Raw genomic sequence first — 18,822 nt, 5'->3', positions numbered from 1 at the left:
ACTTCAGGGCTGAACATATTTCCTAGTAGTCCTGAATCTCTGAAGGATTTAGTGCAGAGTAAGTGCAGAATTTTTTTTTTAAAAAAGGTTCCCATTTAATTTCAAGCCAGTCCTAGTTTCCCATATGGCCACACACAATGCATGCATTTGTCCTCAGCTTTGTGCAATCTTAGGAAGCAAGTTTTGGAACACATCTGTCTTCTGCACTTTGAGAAATCATTTTGAACACCTGCAAGTGATGATGAGACCCTCAGATACCTATGTAAACCGGGTTTGGGGTTTCGGCTCACTATGCAGATCCACATCGATAGGTTGCTTTACATTACCAGGGAAGAGTTGCCTGGTGGGGGTGATGAAATGAGTCCGATTCTCCAGGCGGAAGGCCAGGTCAGTTTCCTCCGATCCATTCCTCTGAGTGCAGATCCCAGCAGCGATGGTGACCCCATTCTTGCCCTCCCGCACACCAAACGCCTGGAGCACATCCACAAGGCCATCTGGAAGAGAAGCACAGGAGAGGGTCCATCCCAGCCTCACAGCAAAGAAAAATAAGGACGGCTCATGCTTTCCGGCTGGCCGCTTTTCCCTCCTTGTGAAGCCTGTTTAACCCAAGGCAACAAGATGTGTTTGAAAATAATGGGAAACATGTCTCAAATCCCTATCAGCTCTAATAGAACTACTATCCCTCATCACTGTTAAGATACAGTTGAACACAAATTGTCTGGGCAAAAAAAGAGACTCTGAAAGGAAAATCACAGGAGACACCTAGAAAGATTATTTATATAAGGCAAAACTATGTTGCTGTTATATATAATGTTTTTGTATGCTTTTCCCTGTTTCCCCAAGCAGGTATATTCAGTGCAGTCTTTCCAAGGCAGAAGACAGCAGTGAAGCATATCTGAAATAATGTATATTTATCCGCTGAATACACTTTGAAATAATTTTTATTTATTTGCTCAGGAGGAGACATTCAAGTGGAATCAATTCAAGACTATATAGGAAGGTAGGATTTGCGGCAACCCTAAATCAACAACTTGACTAGAACTGGACGTATCATTCAAAATGGATATTCATTACAATTATAAATAATAAAACCCTATCAATAGCCAGATCTGTTGAAAAGATTACTGAGACAGCCAATTATGGTAGTTGCTTCGAACAAACAAAGTTATCATAGCTTCACCTGAATTCTTCCAAAATCCTTCCAACCTGAGTTGGAGTCTTGTATAGGCTCAGCTCGGGGCACATCAGTTTGCCAGATAAGGGGAAAATATTTCTGGTACCTAAACAATGCCACATGCCCTTAGTTTCCAAGAAATGGAAACTGAGTTATTCCCTTAAAACTCAAGTTGTCACCCTCACTGTATTTTGTTTCATGACAAATAATCATACTCTGTAAGAACACCTTAAAATATACATGGAATGGATGGGGGGAAAGATCTCCTTCCTGTCTTTCCAACACAAAAGGTTTTTAAAGATGTGCTAAGCTCTTGAATGAGTCAGTGTGTGTGTGTGTGTGCGTGTGTGTGTGCGTGTGTGTGTGTTCCAGCATAACACTGGAACACCTCGAGCAATTTCAACCAAATTTGGTACAGATGACGTACACTTTGGAAAAATACTATGTGGGTAAGACACCCCTAACACCCTGGGGGGGGGGGTTCTGTTATGATACAGCCTGTTGTGTCTTAAAATAGCTTCCACTGTACTGCCGTAAAATATTCTACAGCACAGTGGAGTTGTCATGGTAACGGCTTCACAGTACTCTACAAGGGGGCTCCTTCTAGTAAGAAGGAAAATCCAACATTAGAAATTACGTTTCTAATTTATAAGGGGACATTTTCCCCCTATAAATAAATACCTGAACAACACCAGGTTATCAGCTAGCATATAATAATTTGCAAAACCAAGGTATGCTTGATACTTGAAAAATGCAAATCCCAGGTATTTTTGAAACCCAAACAATTAATTTTCTCATTAGAGTGATAACACCATCCAGCTCTATGTGGTCATTGGCCACTAAATACTTAAAAATGTGCAACCCAACTACAAAGACTGACCCTTGCGCCTTGGGAACATGAGAATTCCATCCACAGCAGCTTGTATTCTGGCCTGATCTACTGAATGGTAGCACATCCTCTCATGTCTGGTGAAGTCAAAACCATCCTAGGGATCATTCTCTTATTTTGCCAAGTTAATTCTTTCAAGATTTGGCTGTGACCCCAATCTGTAGGCATCCCTGACACTGATTGCAGCATGGAATATAAAACAGCACATTGCTAGTCTAAGCACCTTCCCAACCAGCATTCCTGGCCCTGGTCCATCCCCCTTCATCCCCTCCCCCCACTCCCTTTTTGATTGATCCATAGGGCTACCCCACTGCAGATGTAGAATGAAAGGAATTTTAAGTAAAACACAGTTAAATAAGACTTCCCCAATACTACTGGCAAATCGGTCTCAAATCCTCTGGCTGTTTCCCTTCATTTCTAGGTGTCCAATGAAGTACGCTTAACTGAATATCAAACACTTCTAGGAGCAGAGGTGGGCTGCTACAGGTTCTCCCAGATTCAGGAGAACCCATAGTTAATTGTTCTGACCCCCCTCTTCGCTCGTTCACAAATGACAGTCAGACAGAACTTCAAAGGAAATATCTTTATCAGTCCTGGCTCAAGCTGGCTGCGAGCCCAAAAATAAACGTAGATAAAGTCTCTGGCAAAAAGTTACACAGCAAAAGCAAAAACAAAAAGCTCTTACAGCAAACCAGGTTTACAGAAAGCAAATCACTTATCCAAGTGCTTCTTTGAATCAGGTTTACAGAAAGCAAATCACTTATCCAAGTGCCTCTTTGAATCTCGCAACGATGAACCACACACGACGAACCACGAACGTTGACTTCTGCCACGAAGGCGTGGCACCATCCGTCTTTTATCTGCAGAAAACGACCCTAACGAGCAACAGCTGCTCATTAGTCCTGCATCCCGACGCAACTCACAGCAAGCTTCTGCTGAGTCACAACAGTTAATGTTATGGCCGGTTCGAAGAACCTCCAAATCCCACCCCTGGCTGGCCCGTCCCCTCCCAGAAGTCTTCACGTGGCCCATTTTGGATGCAAAGTAAATGCAAAACACACACAAAAAATGGGCCTCCTGGAATTCCAGGAGGCTGAAAATGGAGCCTGGGCAATTTTCGCCCTCCCAAAGGCTTGAGCCTTACTTGAGGAAAGCCTCCGGAGCTTTGGGAGGGTGAAAATGTTCCCTCCCCCCACTGGGGTGCAGGTGGCTGACTAGGCCATGCCCATACCCACCCAGCAACCAGGCAGATAACCCGTTGGTGAAATTTTTGAAGCCCACCCCTGTCTAGGAGTGCAAATATCAGCCATACATGTTAATAATTAGGAATCTGTCAGCGAGTAGGCTGGTTACTGAAAACATCCCATTCTATATATTAAGTATTACTAACAGACTGTGACCAGAAAGTTTCACGCCTATTTCTACACAACATGGACAGAGAATCTTTAAGAGCTGACGGCAACATTTGTAATTCTGAGATAATGTTCTGGGCACTCTCATTAAAAATTAGCAATAGAGGATTTGATCATTCATAAAGTGGTTGCCAGAGGTATGTGACCAATTAGGGATATGGATTTACTAGAAGACAGACCTGTGAGGTTGCTCTCCATCTTCTTATTTAACATTCCAAAATCCCTTTCATTGCTGCCACTGTTGCACCTCCTCCTCCTTCCTGAATCACTAAGCTTCAGCCATCCATCTTTTTTTTTTATTTCTAAGAATCCCAGTAGTGCTGAAGGCTGGTGCTTTGGTTTGATGCTTGATTGCTTCCCATGTTTTTTAAAAAAAAATAAAGAACCTAAAAAATAAAAGTCAGATAGGCCACAGAGCTTATTAGCAGGGACGTGCAGTCACTAGAGGCAAGGGAGGCGTGGCCTCACCAGTCATGAGGAAAAGGAAAGAATTTTAAAGAATTTTTTAAAAAATAATTAAAGCCAAGGTAGTTGCTGCCAGGTTCACAGTGACTTGGAACAGTGCTTCGTGTTAACCATAGGAGTAGGCCAGAGAACTAGGGGCCTCTTTTGCATAAGAAATTTTTCGCCTTTTAAGAGTTAAGCAAGGGTTAACAAGCAAAAAAATCCTTATGCAAATGAGGCACGTATTCTCTCGCCTCCTGTAGAGGGCATTTTTAGAGGCTTTTTAGAGTTCTCTGGTAGCAACTAGCTCAGTCTGACAGAGCTCTGGCCTTTCATGAGGGGAGGGCAGGGCAGGGCAGGGAGAAGCAGAGTTGAAATAGTCTCTGAAACAGCTGGAAAAGGTGCGTGTGTGGGGAGGGGGGGAGGAATTCAAAAAGTTTGATCGGAAGGCAGCAGGGGAAGGGGGGGTATGGCAGAGGAGCTGCTTTCAAGCCTTTGGAAAATATATCCAATCCAACTTCTGTGTTTGTGTTTGAGGGTGAATGAATGAGAGAGGGATCCAAGTTCTCTGTGTGCGTGTGTCTGTTTGAGAGAGGGGGGAGGGAGGGAGAGAGGGAGGAAGGAGGGGGAGGGAGAAGAAAAAGAATGGGAAAACTTATTTTGCAAGGGGGAAAAATGCTGTCGCTTTAAATCAGAACTGAGCATGCCTGGCTGTGGAATTCTGGGAGTTGAAGTCCACAAGTCTAAAAAGTGCCTCACCATCCGTAAAGCTGACCGCATATCACTCCTTATTAGGTACCAAGAGCGTGATTTGCAGACACATTCTTGCCATAGGCATCATGTTGTCCACCCTGGTACATTCATATCTCAGACTATCTGTTCATTTGTATGTGTATGTATATGTACACATGCATACATGTGCACAAAATATTCTTCCACATCTTTCTTATATATTCCTCCACTAATAAATTCCAAGAAAAATTATCTAGCAACAATTAAAGCTCATTGTTTACCAGTTGTTTCTTATTTCTTTCTCTCTCAAAATATAATAAAAGCCAAGCATTCTCTTGGTCTCTGACTTCGGCTCCAAAATCCTTTCCTTTCTTAGATGATGGATGACATTTTATCAACAAACGAGGACTCTCCATCAAAAGTATTTCCCTTCCCCTATGTGGCAGAATACTTCAGCAAACTTGGGGCCTTACATCCATTGCCATCTTCCAGATGCAAAACATTTTGAATGATCAGCCTCACACTGAGTTACTTGTGCAGAATTTAAAATCAGCTCCACTGTCTAATGAAGAGTGAAGGGACTTTGTGCTTGAGTTGTGGGGTGGGATGAAACTTTGGTTTTGCTGATAAGTTTATTGTTATAGAAATGGCTAGTATATATTATCTTGTAAAAGTAAAACATTGAGGTTTTATGTTACTACCTTATTCCACTGCACTAAAAGGAGCCAGAAGTCAATGCTTTCCTTTTTCCCTTTATCCTAAACTCTCCTTCCTTTTCCTTCTTTAATTTTCCATTGTCTCCATTTTTATTTTATGTTTTGATAAACTAATAAAAATGTTTGAACCCTTAAATTAGAGTGTGAGCTGATTTCCTACCTTTACCACAAAACCAACTGGGGGACGCGGTCAATCACCCTTGGCCCTAGGAAGGAGGCAAGTGCAAACCACTTCTGAAATCTTGCCAAGAAAACTATAGGGACCTATCCAGGAAATCACCAGGTATTATATTGACTCAAAGCACATGTGCACATACACACAAATATGGTGTATATAACAAAAAGTGTATATAGCATTTTTTCGTTCAACCTAGCATCCTTCAACAACAACAATAGGAGGGGAGGAGCCTACATCGCTACGAAATGGTCGCCCAATCTCGATGTTGCCAATACTTTTTTTGCTGGGTAGTCCAATCGGACCTAAACTGTCCCATGGAGACGGTGAACAGAAAGACTATGTTCTGTGGATCACAGGGACATCACAAAGTCCCTGATTGATGCAGGAGAAGGTCTCTCAGCTGGCGTTAAAAGCTCAGCCCCTAGGCTGATGAAATAGGGACGGCTCCAAAATAGAAGGAAATGGAAGAGAAAGTGTTTACAGCTGGTGAGGAATTTTTACCCGTTTTAAAAGAGCCCACCTATAAAGAACTTAAAGCTAATTTAAATCTAAGAGTAAAAGAAATAAGTGGTGGAATTAAGCTTTGGATGGTTATGGTCAGTGTGTTATCTTAATTTTTAAATGTTATTTTCATGGATTGAATTTATGCAAACAGTTTGAAACGAATGTATCAAGTTTTCTTCTTCTAAAATTTTTACTATTACTTTCACAACCTACAGACTAAACTTCTCCTTATTCATCACCATATGTGTCTTTTATGCTTTCTTCTCTATTTCATGTAAGAATGGAGATGCTTATCAAATGGGAAAAATAGAGGGTAGAGTCCCAAGCAATAAAGAGAAAAATTACTACAAAGAAATCAAATCTGCTGACATCTATGGTGAATGGTTTCTGTCTGGAAATGGAAAAAATGGAATATGGAAAGGACAACTAGATGGATGGGAACCCTACCCTAGATGGCAAGACAGAAGAAGAGAAGATAAAAGAACTTATGGATTTAAAGGGAGAAATTTTATTAGTAACACCATCAATAACAATACTGACAATTAAAGACAAGCTGATTAAGGAAAAAGAAGAAGAGCATTGAAATTACATGAGAGAATCAATAAACAAGGAGTTGCAAAGAAGAGTCCATAAAAACTTGATTAAGGAGACAATTAGAGGACTGATGCCACAAATGGCAGAAGACATGAAACTGTTTCGCTACTGGAAAGATACAGGCTGATAGATGAAAGTGTTTAATCTAAAACTAGTTGGACTTAGTGAATTTTAGTGACAATAGATACGGTTAAATAAACAATTGAAAATGATAATAATGTATACATATGTATTGGTATAACAAATAGTAATTCGATATGAATATTGAATGGTACCTATGAAAGGAAGATGAGAAATGGTTTGGTTACATACAAAGATTAATTAAAAAAAGAACTAAATTATGATAATGGATATAGTCAAATAAAGGAGAGATAATGATAACAATGTATATATAGGTATGGGTACAACATGGGGAAATTGGATGTAAATTATAAACAGTGATTTGGAAAGGAAGATTAGAAACCTTTGTTACTAAATGTTATTGATGTTTAGCTAGAATAGGCCATAAGGAATAGTGTTATTGGGATACTAGAAATAGCAAATGAGATGCCAGTATGTGCTTATGTCTTGTGTTTTGGTATGTTTTATGATGAAGGACGTTTAAACAATTATAGTCAAATGAAATGTGGGTAGGATGATGGTAATATGTACAAATATATTTGATTTAAAATACTAGAATTAATATGAATCATGGGTGACTGTGAAAGAAATGCATGAATTTTTTTTTGTAACCAACTGATACACTTTCTACAGTATGTAAAGAAAGACGATTTTTTGTGTTGTGTCTGTTTTGAAAACTGAAAATAAAATAAAAACTTTTAATAAAAAACAGCAACAATAGCACTTATTTACTCCTCCATAATGCTTTATAGCACATTCTGGGTGGTTTATAAAGGTCAGTCTATTGCCCCCAACAATCTGGGTCTTCATTATGAAGGATGGAAGGCTGAGTCAACTTTGAACCGGTCAGGATGTATTCGCTCTTAGCTTCAACCAGCTAAAAGGTAACACTTTGGAAAACTAACATTTAAGGAACATTATTTAAAATAGGATGTCTGAAAACATAATAAAGCACCTTCTCTCTTTCATACACATACATTCAGCTGCATTTTTAAAGAGATCCACTGGCACCAAATTTGTTTTCAAAAGTTCACAACTTTTAAAAACAATCACCCAGTATTCACTCACTGGGTGATAGAACTTACATATATGTTTATGCACTCAAAACTTTTTATGTTTTCACTGTATATGTAGCAATTACATTAACAGAGTTACCCTATGAAAAGAGGGGCAGCCAATAAACAAACAAACAAACAAACAAATGTTAGAGCTGTTGGGAGAAGATCAATTACCCTCCTCCACACTGCACTCAATAAATCAGCCTACCATGCACTTTTCTTAGGATAGATACAAACAGAAGGGCTTCTACATCCTACACATTTCATATGTTGGTTACTTGACCCCCTCCGTGTGATTAAAAAGAACAATCAATAGCAGTTTGTTAGGAAAACATATCTCCCACCTCGCAGAATTAGGTCCGGAGAACAACAGCTTGTAGCCGTTTTGTTTTACTTGAAAAATTTCACTCAAAACCTTTTCTTAAATGATTGACTTCTAATTGTAGCCTGCACTCAGAACTTAACTGGAACAGATCAGAAGGCATCCCATACTCATGCCTGCCACCCTTGAGAATACTGGGAAAGAAGCTGAAGCAAGTTATTTCCCTCCGTGTCTGGCAACACACTGCAACATGTCCTGACTCATGGTAGAAGGTTGGGGGTGATGTGGTGAAGAAAGTGGAAAAGGAAGGAAGGGAGTAAAGTCGTACTGGCCATCTAGCAGATCACAGTATGTAGCTGTCATCCAATCTTTTCCATTAAATTCTTTCTGGTCCCAACAGAGAGATGGGAATATAGAATTACTGTCCTCAGAAAAGTTCCATCTCCTTCCCATCTCTCATGCTCTTTTGACCTAGTTCTACAATCTATTTACAGCTGAAGATAGTCCCACTGGACCCATTATCTCATTCCCCAACTTCATGCCTCGGTCCAAGCAGAGCATTCAATGGCGTTTTCACATTACCTTCTTCATGCTCTTCATTCAAATGCTGAGCTGACAGCTGTGCATGGCACATAGAAGAGGCTCTTTTTTTTTCCTGTTACCATTTTGTGCGCAGAAATGGAGAACTGCTTGGCAAACATGAAGTTGAGAATTGAGATTCTGCCAGATATCCTTCTAAAAATGTTACTGGTTACCTCTTATCATTGTTGGAATATTTAGATCAAATACTCTCTTTAGAAAACAGGAACAATGAACCAGTGGTGGAATCCTTCTGGTTTAACAACCGGTTTGGAGATTGCGCGCATTGCACACACACACACACACACTCCATGCATGCATGCGCATGACGCACGCTGCACTCACATGCAGTTTCTCGAACTCATTCCTTTCGCGTTACTACTAGTGAATGTATCAGCTGAGGTGCAGCAATCCCCTCTGTCAGGTGACTCAGCTGTGATGATATAGGGCAGTACAGAACAGGGGCAGGCGTGTGGGTCCAATTGCTCATTGGAGCAAACCAGTTCACTCTCAGCTGATTGTCGGAGCTCCTGGTTTGCTCGAACTGGTCAGAACCGGTAGAATCCCACCCCTGGGAAGGCATCACTGAATGGTTATCATCAACACATAGCACAATTTAAAATACTGCCCCTGTTAAACATGCAAAATCAATGCAAAATCCCATTCAGCCTAGTAGGGAATACTGGAGTGGCACATGAAATAGGATGGGCTAGTATAGCAGACTACATGTGTTGATCTGTTCGTCATGTAACTCTACTTCAGATTCCATCTGGAGAATATCATTTTGAATGATGTGCTTTGTAGTCACTCCTCACAAGAGAAAGCTTCTTGTTAAGATTTCTTGCTCCCAAATGGATTTCCTTTTTATAGCAATGGGTGTACATGCCTAAGTAGCCTAAGTTTACTGAGAGTTCAATGGCCAGCATTGCAACTCTGAACTCGCAGACAAAGGCAGCTTCCTCACTGTTAGGAAGAGAATCTTTAATTCCACAGGGAACGCTTTTGTTTATTGAAAGAATAAATGATTGCAACTCTTAACACAGAGGCCATCTATGCAAAAATAAAGCGGATGATTACATTATTTTATGCAGGCTTTTATTCCAAAACAATTTATTTCCTGCTTCCATCCCATCCTTCTTACCAAATATTTACATGCCAATAAAACTGATGGCTGCATCTTGCCCTATTTACGGACGGTCATTCATCTGCTCTAACCTAGAAAATGTGAACGTTTTAGGTATCTCCTGTAAAGTGATGATTGTTCATAGACTGATTAATGTTTCCTGCATACTGTAGAATAAATCTAAGCACCCATCTTTCACATAGCAGATCATAAAGTGACCTAACAGAAAATTGCTAATGAAGAAAAAAAAAGAGAATATTGATTGCAAAATAGGGCTAAATTGTGATGGATCTAATATTGCATGGGATTAAAGTTGTTTCTCTCAGCCCTCTGAGGAAGGCTAAGTCAAGAAAAAGACAATGGAGGAATTCCAATAACACTACTTTATTGTTCTGGTGTTTGCTAAGAGAATCTTAAAAGCCTGTCCAGGTTTGTCTCACAGTAAACAAATTCAAGGCAGAGTTTTAAGTTTCTTTCTCCTGCTTGCTTCAATCTCTGCTCTGTGCAATTGCCTCTCTAAATTCCTCCTTGTTTCATCCTGTCTTCCGTAAAGGAGTTCTATTTAGTGGCATAGATTTTTGGGAAATCTTCTGCTCAACTTTAATCCAGAATGTGGAATTAAATGCTCTGTGCTGCAATATGATGGCTTTGTCAACTAGAAAAGCAGAGGACTGATAAATATGATAGAGCAAACCACAGCTGCTCAGTCCAGCAAGATGTGATGATAACGCAATTGGCTGCGTTCCTGTTGATCTTTACCATGACTTTTATTAATAGGATAATGGACAAAAAGACACTGACTCTTAGAAAAAAGGAAGAGATTGTTGGGAGATTTGAAGTTTAGGTGACCTCTGTTACAAACAAGTAAGCCTTGTCTTTGTCCCATGAGGCAAACAAATTGACCTTGGGGTTGCTTAAGTGGGAATTGAATATTGTCATCATCAACTGTAATGGTGAGAATAACCTTGGGAAATAGAAGGAAAAGCCACAGCCAAGTCAAAGATAACACAAGAGATAAATCAGCCCACATGGGAGTGAAGGAATGGGGAGGAGAGAAAAGTGTCTCAGAAGGGACCCTCCTTAGTTCTCGGAAAAGGCCAGACAAGGGGAGAAGTGGTTTCAAACTTGCAAGATTCTGTTACTGTAATCTTATAATAAGATTGTAAGATAAGATGGATCTATGGGATGATAAAAAAGCAATCTTCAAGTATATTGTCAACAGTAGGGAAAATTGTTATAAATACATATTATTAATAACAGTTATGAGATTATATAATTGTGAATGTATATATGAAATTGATAAAATAAAATAAAAAAAATATTGTATTTCAAAAAAAAAAGAAAAAAAAATAAATGTAATATTTGTACTCATGGTTTTGGTTTTTTGACTTGGCTACCTCAAAGGGCTTATTGTTTCTATTCATGGAGGACTTTTCCAATATGGCTTTCCTGAATGAGGATATCGCCACTTCCTGGAAAGGGGATTGCCAGGATGAAGAGAGACATATTAATGCCATTTTCGCAATAGGAATGTGATGCATAAAAACCATTACCTTGATTATTTATTAGACTGTGATGGAATTGTTTAGCATAACGTGGATAGTTTTGTCATAGACATTATTTGAGAAGGTTTTTGATGCCTTCCAACTGAAACACTCATGGCTGCATCTAGAGATGCAGGAAGCTTGAAAACAAGTCTTCTGAACATTGTTTCATTTGGGAGGACACATCTCTGTGGAGATTCTTTCAAATCAACTACCAATACAATGGTTATTTGATGCAGAGATTTAGCTCTGGCCTTGAGATTATTGTTCAGCCTCAATAAAGTTGAACGCATGAGAAAGATTTTGTTAATATATCCTACAATTAGGTAGCCTTTCCGAAATCTTTATGGTGACTGTTTCTTGACCTGGTCTAATCTGATGGTGGACAATTTGTACCTGAAAAGTGTATTGAAGATACTACATCTGTAATTGCTCCAACAATGCTAATATTCGAAAAACAAGGCCTTTCAGGTCATAATGCCAAAGGCTAAAGCCCTATGACCTGAAAACCAAGTGCCCTGAATTCTATGGAGTTCTGAAAAAAGAGTGAACTATTATCAAAATTAAATTATATTTATGCTAAAATTGTGGGAGTCACAGACAAACAGAAAGAATTGGTGAGAGCCCTGCCTGGTCATAGAATGCATACTGATGGGAAACAATTATGGAATTGTTTAGAAAACTTTAAGCTCTACATCAGGGGTGTCAAACTCGATTTCATTGAGGGCCACATCAAGGTTGTGTTTAACTGGGGGGTGGGGGGATGATCAGGGTGCACATGGCCAGCTCAATGTCAGTCATATCAGAGGCACCTGTAGGGGCGCCGAGTGCTCTGCCAGTGAAAAGGGGCTCCCAAGCTCCGTTTTTGGCTGCAACGGCCTCCTGCAACCCTCTGCCAGAGAAAACGGAGTGCCTCCCATGGCCTTCCTGGGCTCTATTTTTGCTAGCAGAGGCACCATGGCCCGGTTGTTCACTGTTTCCATGTCAGCCCCGCAGGCCAGATCTAAGCACCCCGCAGGCCAGATCTGGCTCCCGGGCCTTGAGTTTGATACCCCTGCTCTACATGATAGCATGTATGATTCAGCAATGGAGAAAAATGTATTTGTTGAACCATGATAAGCTTTACCAAGAGGCTTTAAGCTAAGTTTCATGAGCATTGGAGATGCAAACCCGGAACTAAAGACTTTAAATAAATATTTGTGCACTGAAGAAAGAGGTGTGTGCTTCTCTAATGGAGCCTATTACTCTCCTTAATGAAAAATCAGGAAGAACATTAGTTCATAAAATTCATGGCCTTCGTTTTGAAAATGCTAATACTCAGAATATGGGAAATAGATAAGGTGAGCTGAAACTCTGTATTGATCAGAGCTAAATCTGAAAGCATCTTGAAAACAGTGTGGTAATTACCAGAATTTGTGGGGATTTGTTAAGAACAGGTCTTGCCAGATTAAATTCATTATTTTATTGATAACTCCATTAAATTCATTATTTTATTGATAACTCCATTAAATTCATTATTTTATTGAAAACTCCATTAAGACAAATATATCTTTATTTCAGCAAACATTTGACAAAGTATCCCATGACTATCTCATACAAGATGGCAATAAGACTTAGATTTATATACCGTTTCACGGTGCTTTACAACCATCTCTAAGTGGTTTACAGAGTCAGCATATTGCCCCCAACAATCTGGGTCCTCATTTTACCAGCCTCAGAAGGATGGAAGGCTGAGTCAACCTTGAGCTGGTGAGAATCAAACTGCTAAACTGCCGGCAGCCAGCACTCAGCAGAATTAGCCTGCAGTTCTGCATTCCAACCACTGTGCCACCATGGCAAGATGCCATAAAATTCAGTCCTGGGCCTCCTGTATTCTTCAAAGTTTTTATGAATTATTTGGATGACAGAGTAGAAGGAACTTGCAGATACCACAACAGCAGATGACAGACAACTAATATCCTAAAAAATAGAAATAAAAATCAAAATGGCATGCTATATTAAGAGTATGTCCATTGATCCTGGCATCCTGGCATGAGCAAAATCATCTGTTTCTTCAGCATTGAGAATACAGAAGCCATTATTTGAGAGACTGTGTACGAATCACATATGCAGAGGGCAATTTAGAAGCAAGAGATGGTTCAAACAAACCCATGAAAATATTGAAAAAAATGACAATGTTGATGTTTCTAACCAAAATTTGACTAGGCAGATTGCTTTCCCACAGAAATCCACTACTTGAGCCAACAAAGTGAAATCAAAATGGAATTCTGCCTGAATCTTTCATGCATGCCAAATTAATCCTTAATATGGTTTGACTCTACTAATGGGAAAATAAATGGAGATAGAGGCATTATGTGACAGTATTCCAAGCAAAGGGTGTGAAAAAGAATTTATTTTCCATCTCAACAAGAGTTGCACATTTCACATCAGAAGCTAAAGAGGAGCAAATCTAAAAGGATAAATTAGCTTTCCAGGATGTATGATCACAGAAGCAACATGTCATGAAAGACAAGTGTTTATAGATTCTGGTGGCAAGGACATCTTCAATCTTAAAAGCACATATTTTTCAGCTTCTGACATTGAGGAGGATGTCATATTAAAGATATAGGACGGTGTCTGCAACCCGCAGCTCTGGAGCCGCATGCAGCTCTTTCATCCCCCTGCTGTGGCCCCCTGTTGGTTGAACCCTGGCTGGCCCCACCCCTTGCCCTCACCTTCCAGTCACTCCTCATCTGGCCTGAGATGAGAGAGAGAGAGAGACAGACAGACAGACAGATACCCACTTCCCACAAAGAACACCAGCGGTCACAAAACCTCAGTAGGCATTGCTGAAGGAGTCATGTGACTGGGTGGGAAGATGTTGAGTTGTCCACACCAACCCAGGTTTTGTGGCTCCCAGTGTTTTCTTTTCTGTGGGAAATGGGTCCAAATGGCTCTTTGAGTGTTTAAGGTTGCAGAGCCGTGATGTAGGAGTTCTTTACTTAAGATTGTACAATTTCTCATCCAAATGTGCACCAAAATCCTGAGAGAAATGGTCACATATGACGGGGGAAATGCATATAAGAGAAATAACATAACAGAAGACACCGCCATTTAAACAAGGAGATTTGGAGATTACTGGTGGGAAACTGAAACCACAAATACCAAGTTGTTTTCATCCTGAATAGATTGAACATGCTTTTTGAGAATGTTAGGAATTCTAAAAAAAATTTTAAAAAAAAATCCAATTCTAGAACACAGAAGAGAAGAAACGGCTGTTGTAATTACTGCATATCAGACAAATGTACAACAATTTATGTTCGGTGAAAAATATTTCAGAAATGTGCACTTCTTTGTGTTCTTTAATGGCTGAATCTGGCAAGCTATCAACCAGCTGTTCCCAGGGTAGAGAAGATAGTTATATGTCTGAGCTGCTTAAGACTATCAAGATCATTACTTGGAAACCGTTAATTTGGAAAGGTGGGAAGGAAAAGTCTAGATATTAACTATGGAGTATAGACAGTTATAAATTATTAAACATCTTTGCACTGCAGAGGTCAAAACATCAGCTTCATTTTTGCTAAAGAGCTTAATTTTACACAGCTGTGTATGAAACCTGTCCACAAAGCTAAGCCAATTGCAGAACAAGGGTGAAAGTGTGCGAAGAGCTGAGATTTCCTGCTGTGTCCTGCTGTGAAGCCTGACAGATTGAGAAGCTGAGGAAGCAGGCTTTTAGAGAACTGGAACAATAGTTAGTATTTGAAGGGCAAAGATTAGGAAGCCTTTGACATGGACTGCATGCTGAAAGAATACTAAATAAACTACACAATTGTGTGGCCTTCCCTATGACCTCCGTTCATTCAAGTTTCCATCTCCATCAGGAACTTAGCTCTGTAATGTATGTCACAGATAGCACAATTGTTTCCTTGTGTGTGTTCATGTTTACTTATCTAGTTTACATATCTAAGTGGTTGTACATAAAAGTCTCTAAATATATAGAAGTCAAGTAGAAAACCAGTAGATGCAATCAAGCACACACCAGACCAATTCACTGTTATATACATATATACATAAGCAGTTCTATTGTACACGATTTGAACATCTCCACAAGGAAGAAAAGATCCACACAAGGACCAATCCATTCACAGTACTTGCAGTCCATTGCAATCAGGCTTGATTGTTCAAATCTGATGTGTGGTAAATACTGATTTTCTGCAACTACCCATCCACTGGTTAGTAAGCTAACAGTCTCATGGGGGGTGGGGAGTGGAGTTAAGATGGAATGTAGAGCATCTTTCTTTCTCCTGTTTTTACATGTCATTGGCCATTCCATCTACTCTTGATAATGGATGCTTTTTCAGAATGTTAAAACCTTGTCTTGTATATACATATTTACAGTATTTGGAAGTTGCATAATTACATGTTCCTCTGAATCTCTTGGAGACTCTAACTGGAGTAGTCTAACATACTAATGGCAATTCACATATTTGGTACTTCTCGTCTTGATTACGTCAACATACTTAGATCCACAAGAAAGGTATTTTTAAACACATACAAACACACACACACACACACACACACACACACACACTAGCTGCTAGAAATTCACACATCAAGAATGTAGAATTCTCTTTTATCTATGGAGATTCTCAGTCACCCAGGCCATGGTTGTCCCAAAGGTGCTTTTTCAAGAGGCAACTGGACTTTCTGGATTCCAGTTGCCTCTTCCTCTTCTTGCAACTGGAATTGCCTCTTGCCAATTCCAGTTGCAAAACGCACCTTTGGGTCTTTATCTTTTGTGACCCCCAATCTATGAACGTAACTGTCTATGTGTGTCTAGCCCCCGTTTACAAAGCATTTAAGAAAATGGCCAAGCTCCATTTTTTTCACTAAGCTTTTAATTGTTAATGAAATTTATTCTGATTTAGTCCTGACTTTAATTATATTATTTCATTCACAGTGTTTGAATTGCTCTGGATGATTAGAGTACAGATCCAGTAACTGCTCATACATTGGTTTGCAGCATATGGTGCTTCTTTTCAATTAATAAGAGACCCACAACTTAATGCAACCAAGAGATATATGTGGTACAGTAACAAATCCTGAAAATATATATTGGGGAAATATATTGAGGGCTGACAGGATATAATGGCTAACAATCAGGATGATCATTCATGTGAAGTACTTTTAAGCTATGTTAGTGTTACAACTGTAATATCAGCAGAAAGTGTAAGACAAAAACATACTTCTCTGCAGTAAGAACTGACTTGCAGAATTGTTAAAAAAAATAAGATATGACAAAAGCCCTTGAGAGAAGGATGCACAGAAATGGTGTGGCGGGGGGGATGAAATATTGCCACATAAATAAAAACAGCAATGGTTACTAGGAATATAGAAAGTTGTCTCCAATCTGCTCAGAATCTGTTCCTTGAGCCCACTATTATCTATTGTGAGTGCAGCAATTTTCTGCATGCGTGGAATTTTTGCTATCTCACAGCCCTATTAAATTGAGATGCAAGAAGCATACATTCAAAATACAGTCCTTTGCAGAGGTATACTATATCCTCAAAATTATGGGAATTGCTAGAGAGCCAGAAATTATTCTTGGTGTGGATTCAAGAAACCAAGCATCACATTCTGGCACTAGGTAAATGCTGTATTTTCATCAGTGAGGAATTAAGCATGCCAATGCAAATCTGAGATCACTGAAAGAAGGGCAAAAGACAAATTCAAGACAGAGTGAATTCTCTGAGTGTTAAGCCTGAATTACTCAAACTAGCAAAATATATAGTATACACAGTACGGAAGGATATTCAGATTTGCAGAAGTACAAAAAAACTCATCACAGGGGGATTCCTCAGAAGCGGGGAGAACTAAGTAGCCATTAGATGCGACATGAAATGGAAGACAAAATAGAAAAGAATTCTATCTGCTGCTCAATGAAGATTTCAATTGGAGTTGTGTACCACAGGAAATTAATGAACTCTCCAGACAATTAAATGAGGGGAGAAAAAAGCTGAAAAACAGCCACTGGAAAATGGAAAATTTAGATCAGGACCATGGCCGAAGAGAAAGGTGATTTAATTGCACACACAGAGAAACATAACATTGTCATTTCCTTCATCACATTTGTTCCACAAGGCTGCTATCAGAACTGACCAGAAAAAGGAAAATAAGAACTCAGTGCCTATCATATCCCTTCTGTGGGGCAACAGGAGGAACAGAACTTAATCAGGAAAGGGATGTGTGTATATGGGAGAGGAAGAATAGCACTATTTCCTCTCCACTGTACTCAGTGCTACGCTAAGTGTGTGAGCATGTGCGCTTGAATGGTGGGGGGGAGAGATCTTTATTGTAAGATCTAATCACAAATCTTTTGGTACCATCTGTAGCTTGACCTTGATGTTGGCTAAATGATGGAGGAGGGAGAAGGGGCTGGGCTAAAGTAACAGCATATGGGTCCAAACAGAAAGGCTGGAAAAAAGAGCAGGAGAGATTTATTCACAAAGCTTTGGCTTGGGGGCAGCAGAGTAGGAAATGCTGAGCCACAAATGACTTGGAAAAATGCACCGTGGGTGGTCTCTGGCTGCTTTTAGGTTCCAGACTTGACCTGTTCTGACCCAGGTTGAGCCAGGCCCAGGTCCCACCCCACAAAGTCAAGATCTCATTCTTGAGAACTGAATGTGCTGGTTCAGAAGAATGGAGGGCAAAACAAAAGCAGTAATGAAAACCATGCTTCAAGATAGAGCCTCCTTCTCATTGGTAAACCTGTTTACTCCTGGGTGGTGCTAGTTTATATGGCCAGCATAATTTAAGCTTCCTCTGTGAAAAGCCAAAGGAAGAGGATCATTCTTGCATAACTATCTCTTTTAACATATACACAAATGGCTTTAGGGAGACTTTATTAAAATGAATGTACTTGGGTAAAAGAAGGAAAGGGACAGGGAGAAATGGATTTCATGGTAAGCTCTTTGAGTGCCCCAGTCTGCTTTTGACCATTTTTACAATTGAAGCTATTGGTACTTTATTTTGTCCAGCTTTATTTTTTTTTAAAAAAAAATAGCAAAAATAAATATCCAATGTGTAATAGTACAACAGTAGAATCTCTTCTTGTTTCCTTTTTATACAGAATAATTGGTTTCTGCTTGGAGTCCAAAATGAAAAGAGCCATACTTGGCTGTCAAACCAGGTAGGTAAATGTGGAAGAAAGGTTGCTGTCTCTTTTGAGTTGCATTAAGCCTCAAATCACCTCTCCTAATTCCTCTTCCAAGAAGCAAAAGTCAAATATAAAAACGGAATAGAGCTTGCAGGCACTTAAAACAAAATTCAGCTTATAAAATTAATGTTCAGCATATAGATGATTTTTCTTAGCAGATTCCTGGCCCAGGCAAGGAATGTCAATTGCTTTGCTTCAGGGACTATTAGGATACTAACTGCCAGTCAGGATAGCAACT

At 39.6% G+C, this 18,822-nt stretch overlaps 1 protein-coding gene across 1 annotated transcript in view; it reads right to left on the bottom strand.

The window, feature by feature from the left end:
• Positions 1–18,822, bottom strand: part of COL5A3 (collagen type V alpha 3 chain) — a 133,710-nt gene that overhangs the window by 101,283 nt on the left and 13,605 nt on the right. The window contains exon 2 of the mRNA XM_087710659.1: positions 327–494. Within this exon, the coding sequence (XP_087566785.1) occupies positions 327–494 (168 nt within the window). The remainder of the gene's footprint in view (positions 1–326; positions 495–18,822) is intronic.

This window comes from Thamnophis sirtalis, unplaced genomic scaffold (genome assembly GCF_051295495.1).
Source record: "Thamnophis sirtalis isolate CommonGarterSnake01/CBP01778 unplaced genomic scaffold, rThaSir2_p1.2 scaffold_3, whole genome shotgun sequence".
Lineage (NCBI taxonomy): Eukaryota > Metazoa > Chordata > Lepidosauria > Squamata > Natricidae > Thamnophis > Thamnophis sirtalis.
Note: the sequence above shows the minus strand (reverse complement) of the source record. Positions and strands in the feature narration are given on the sequence as shown.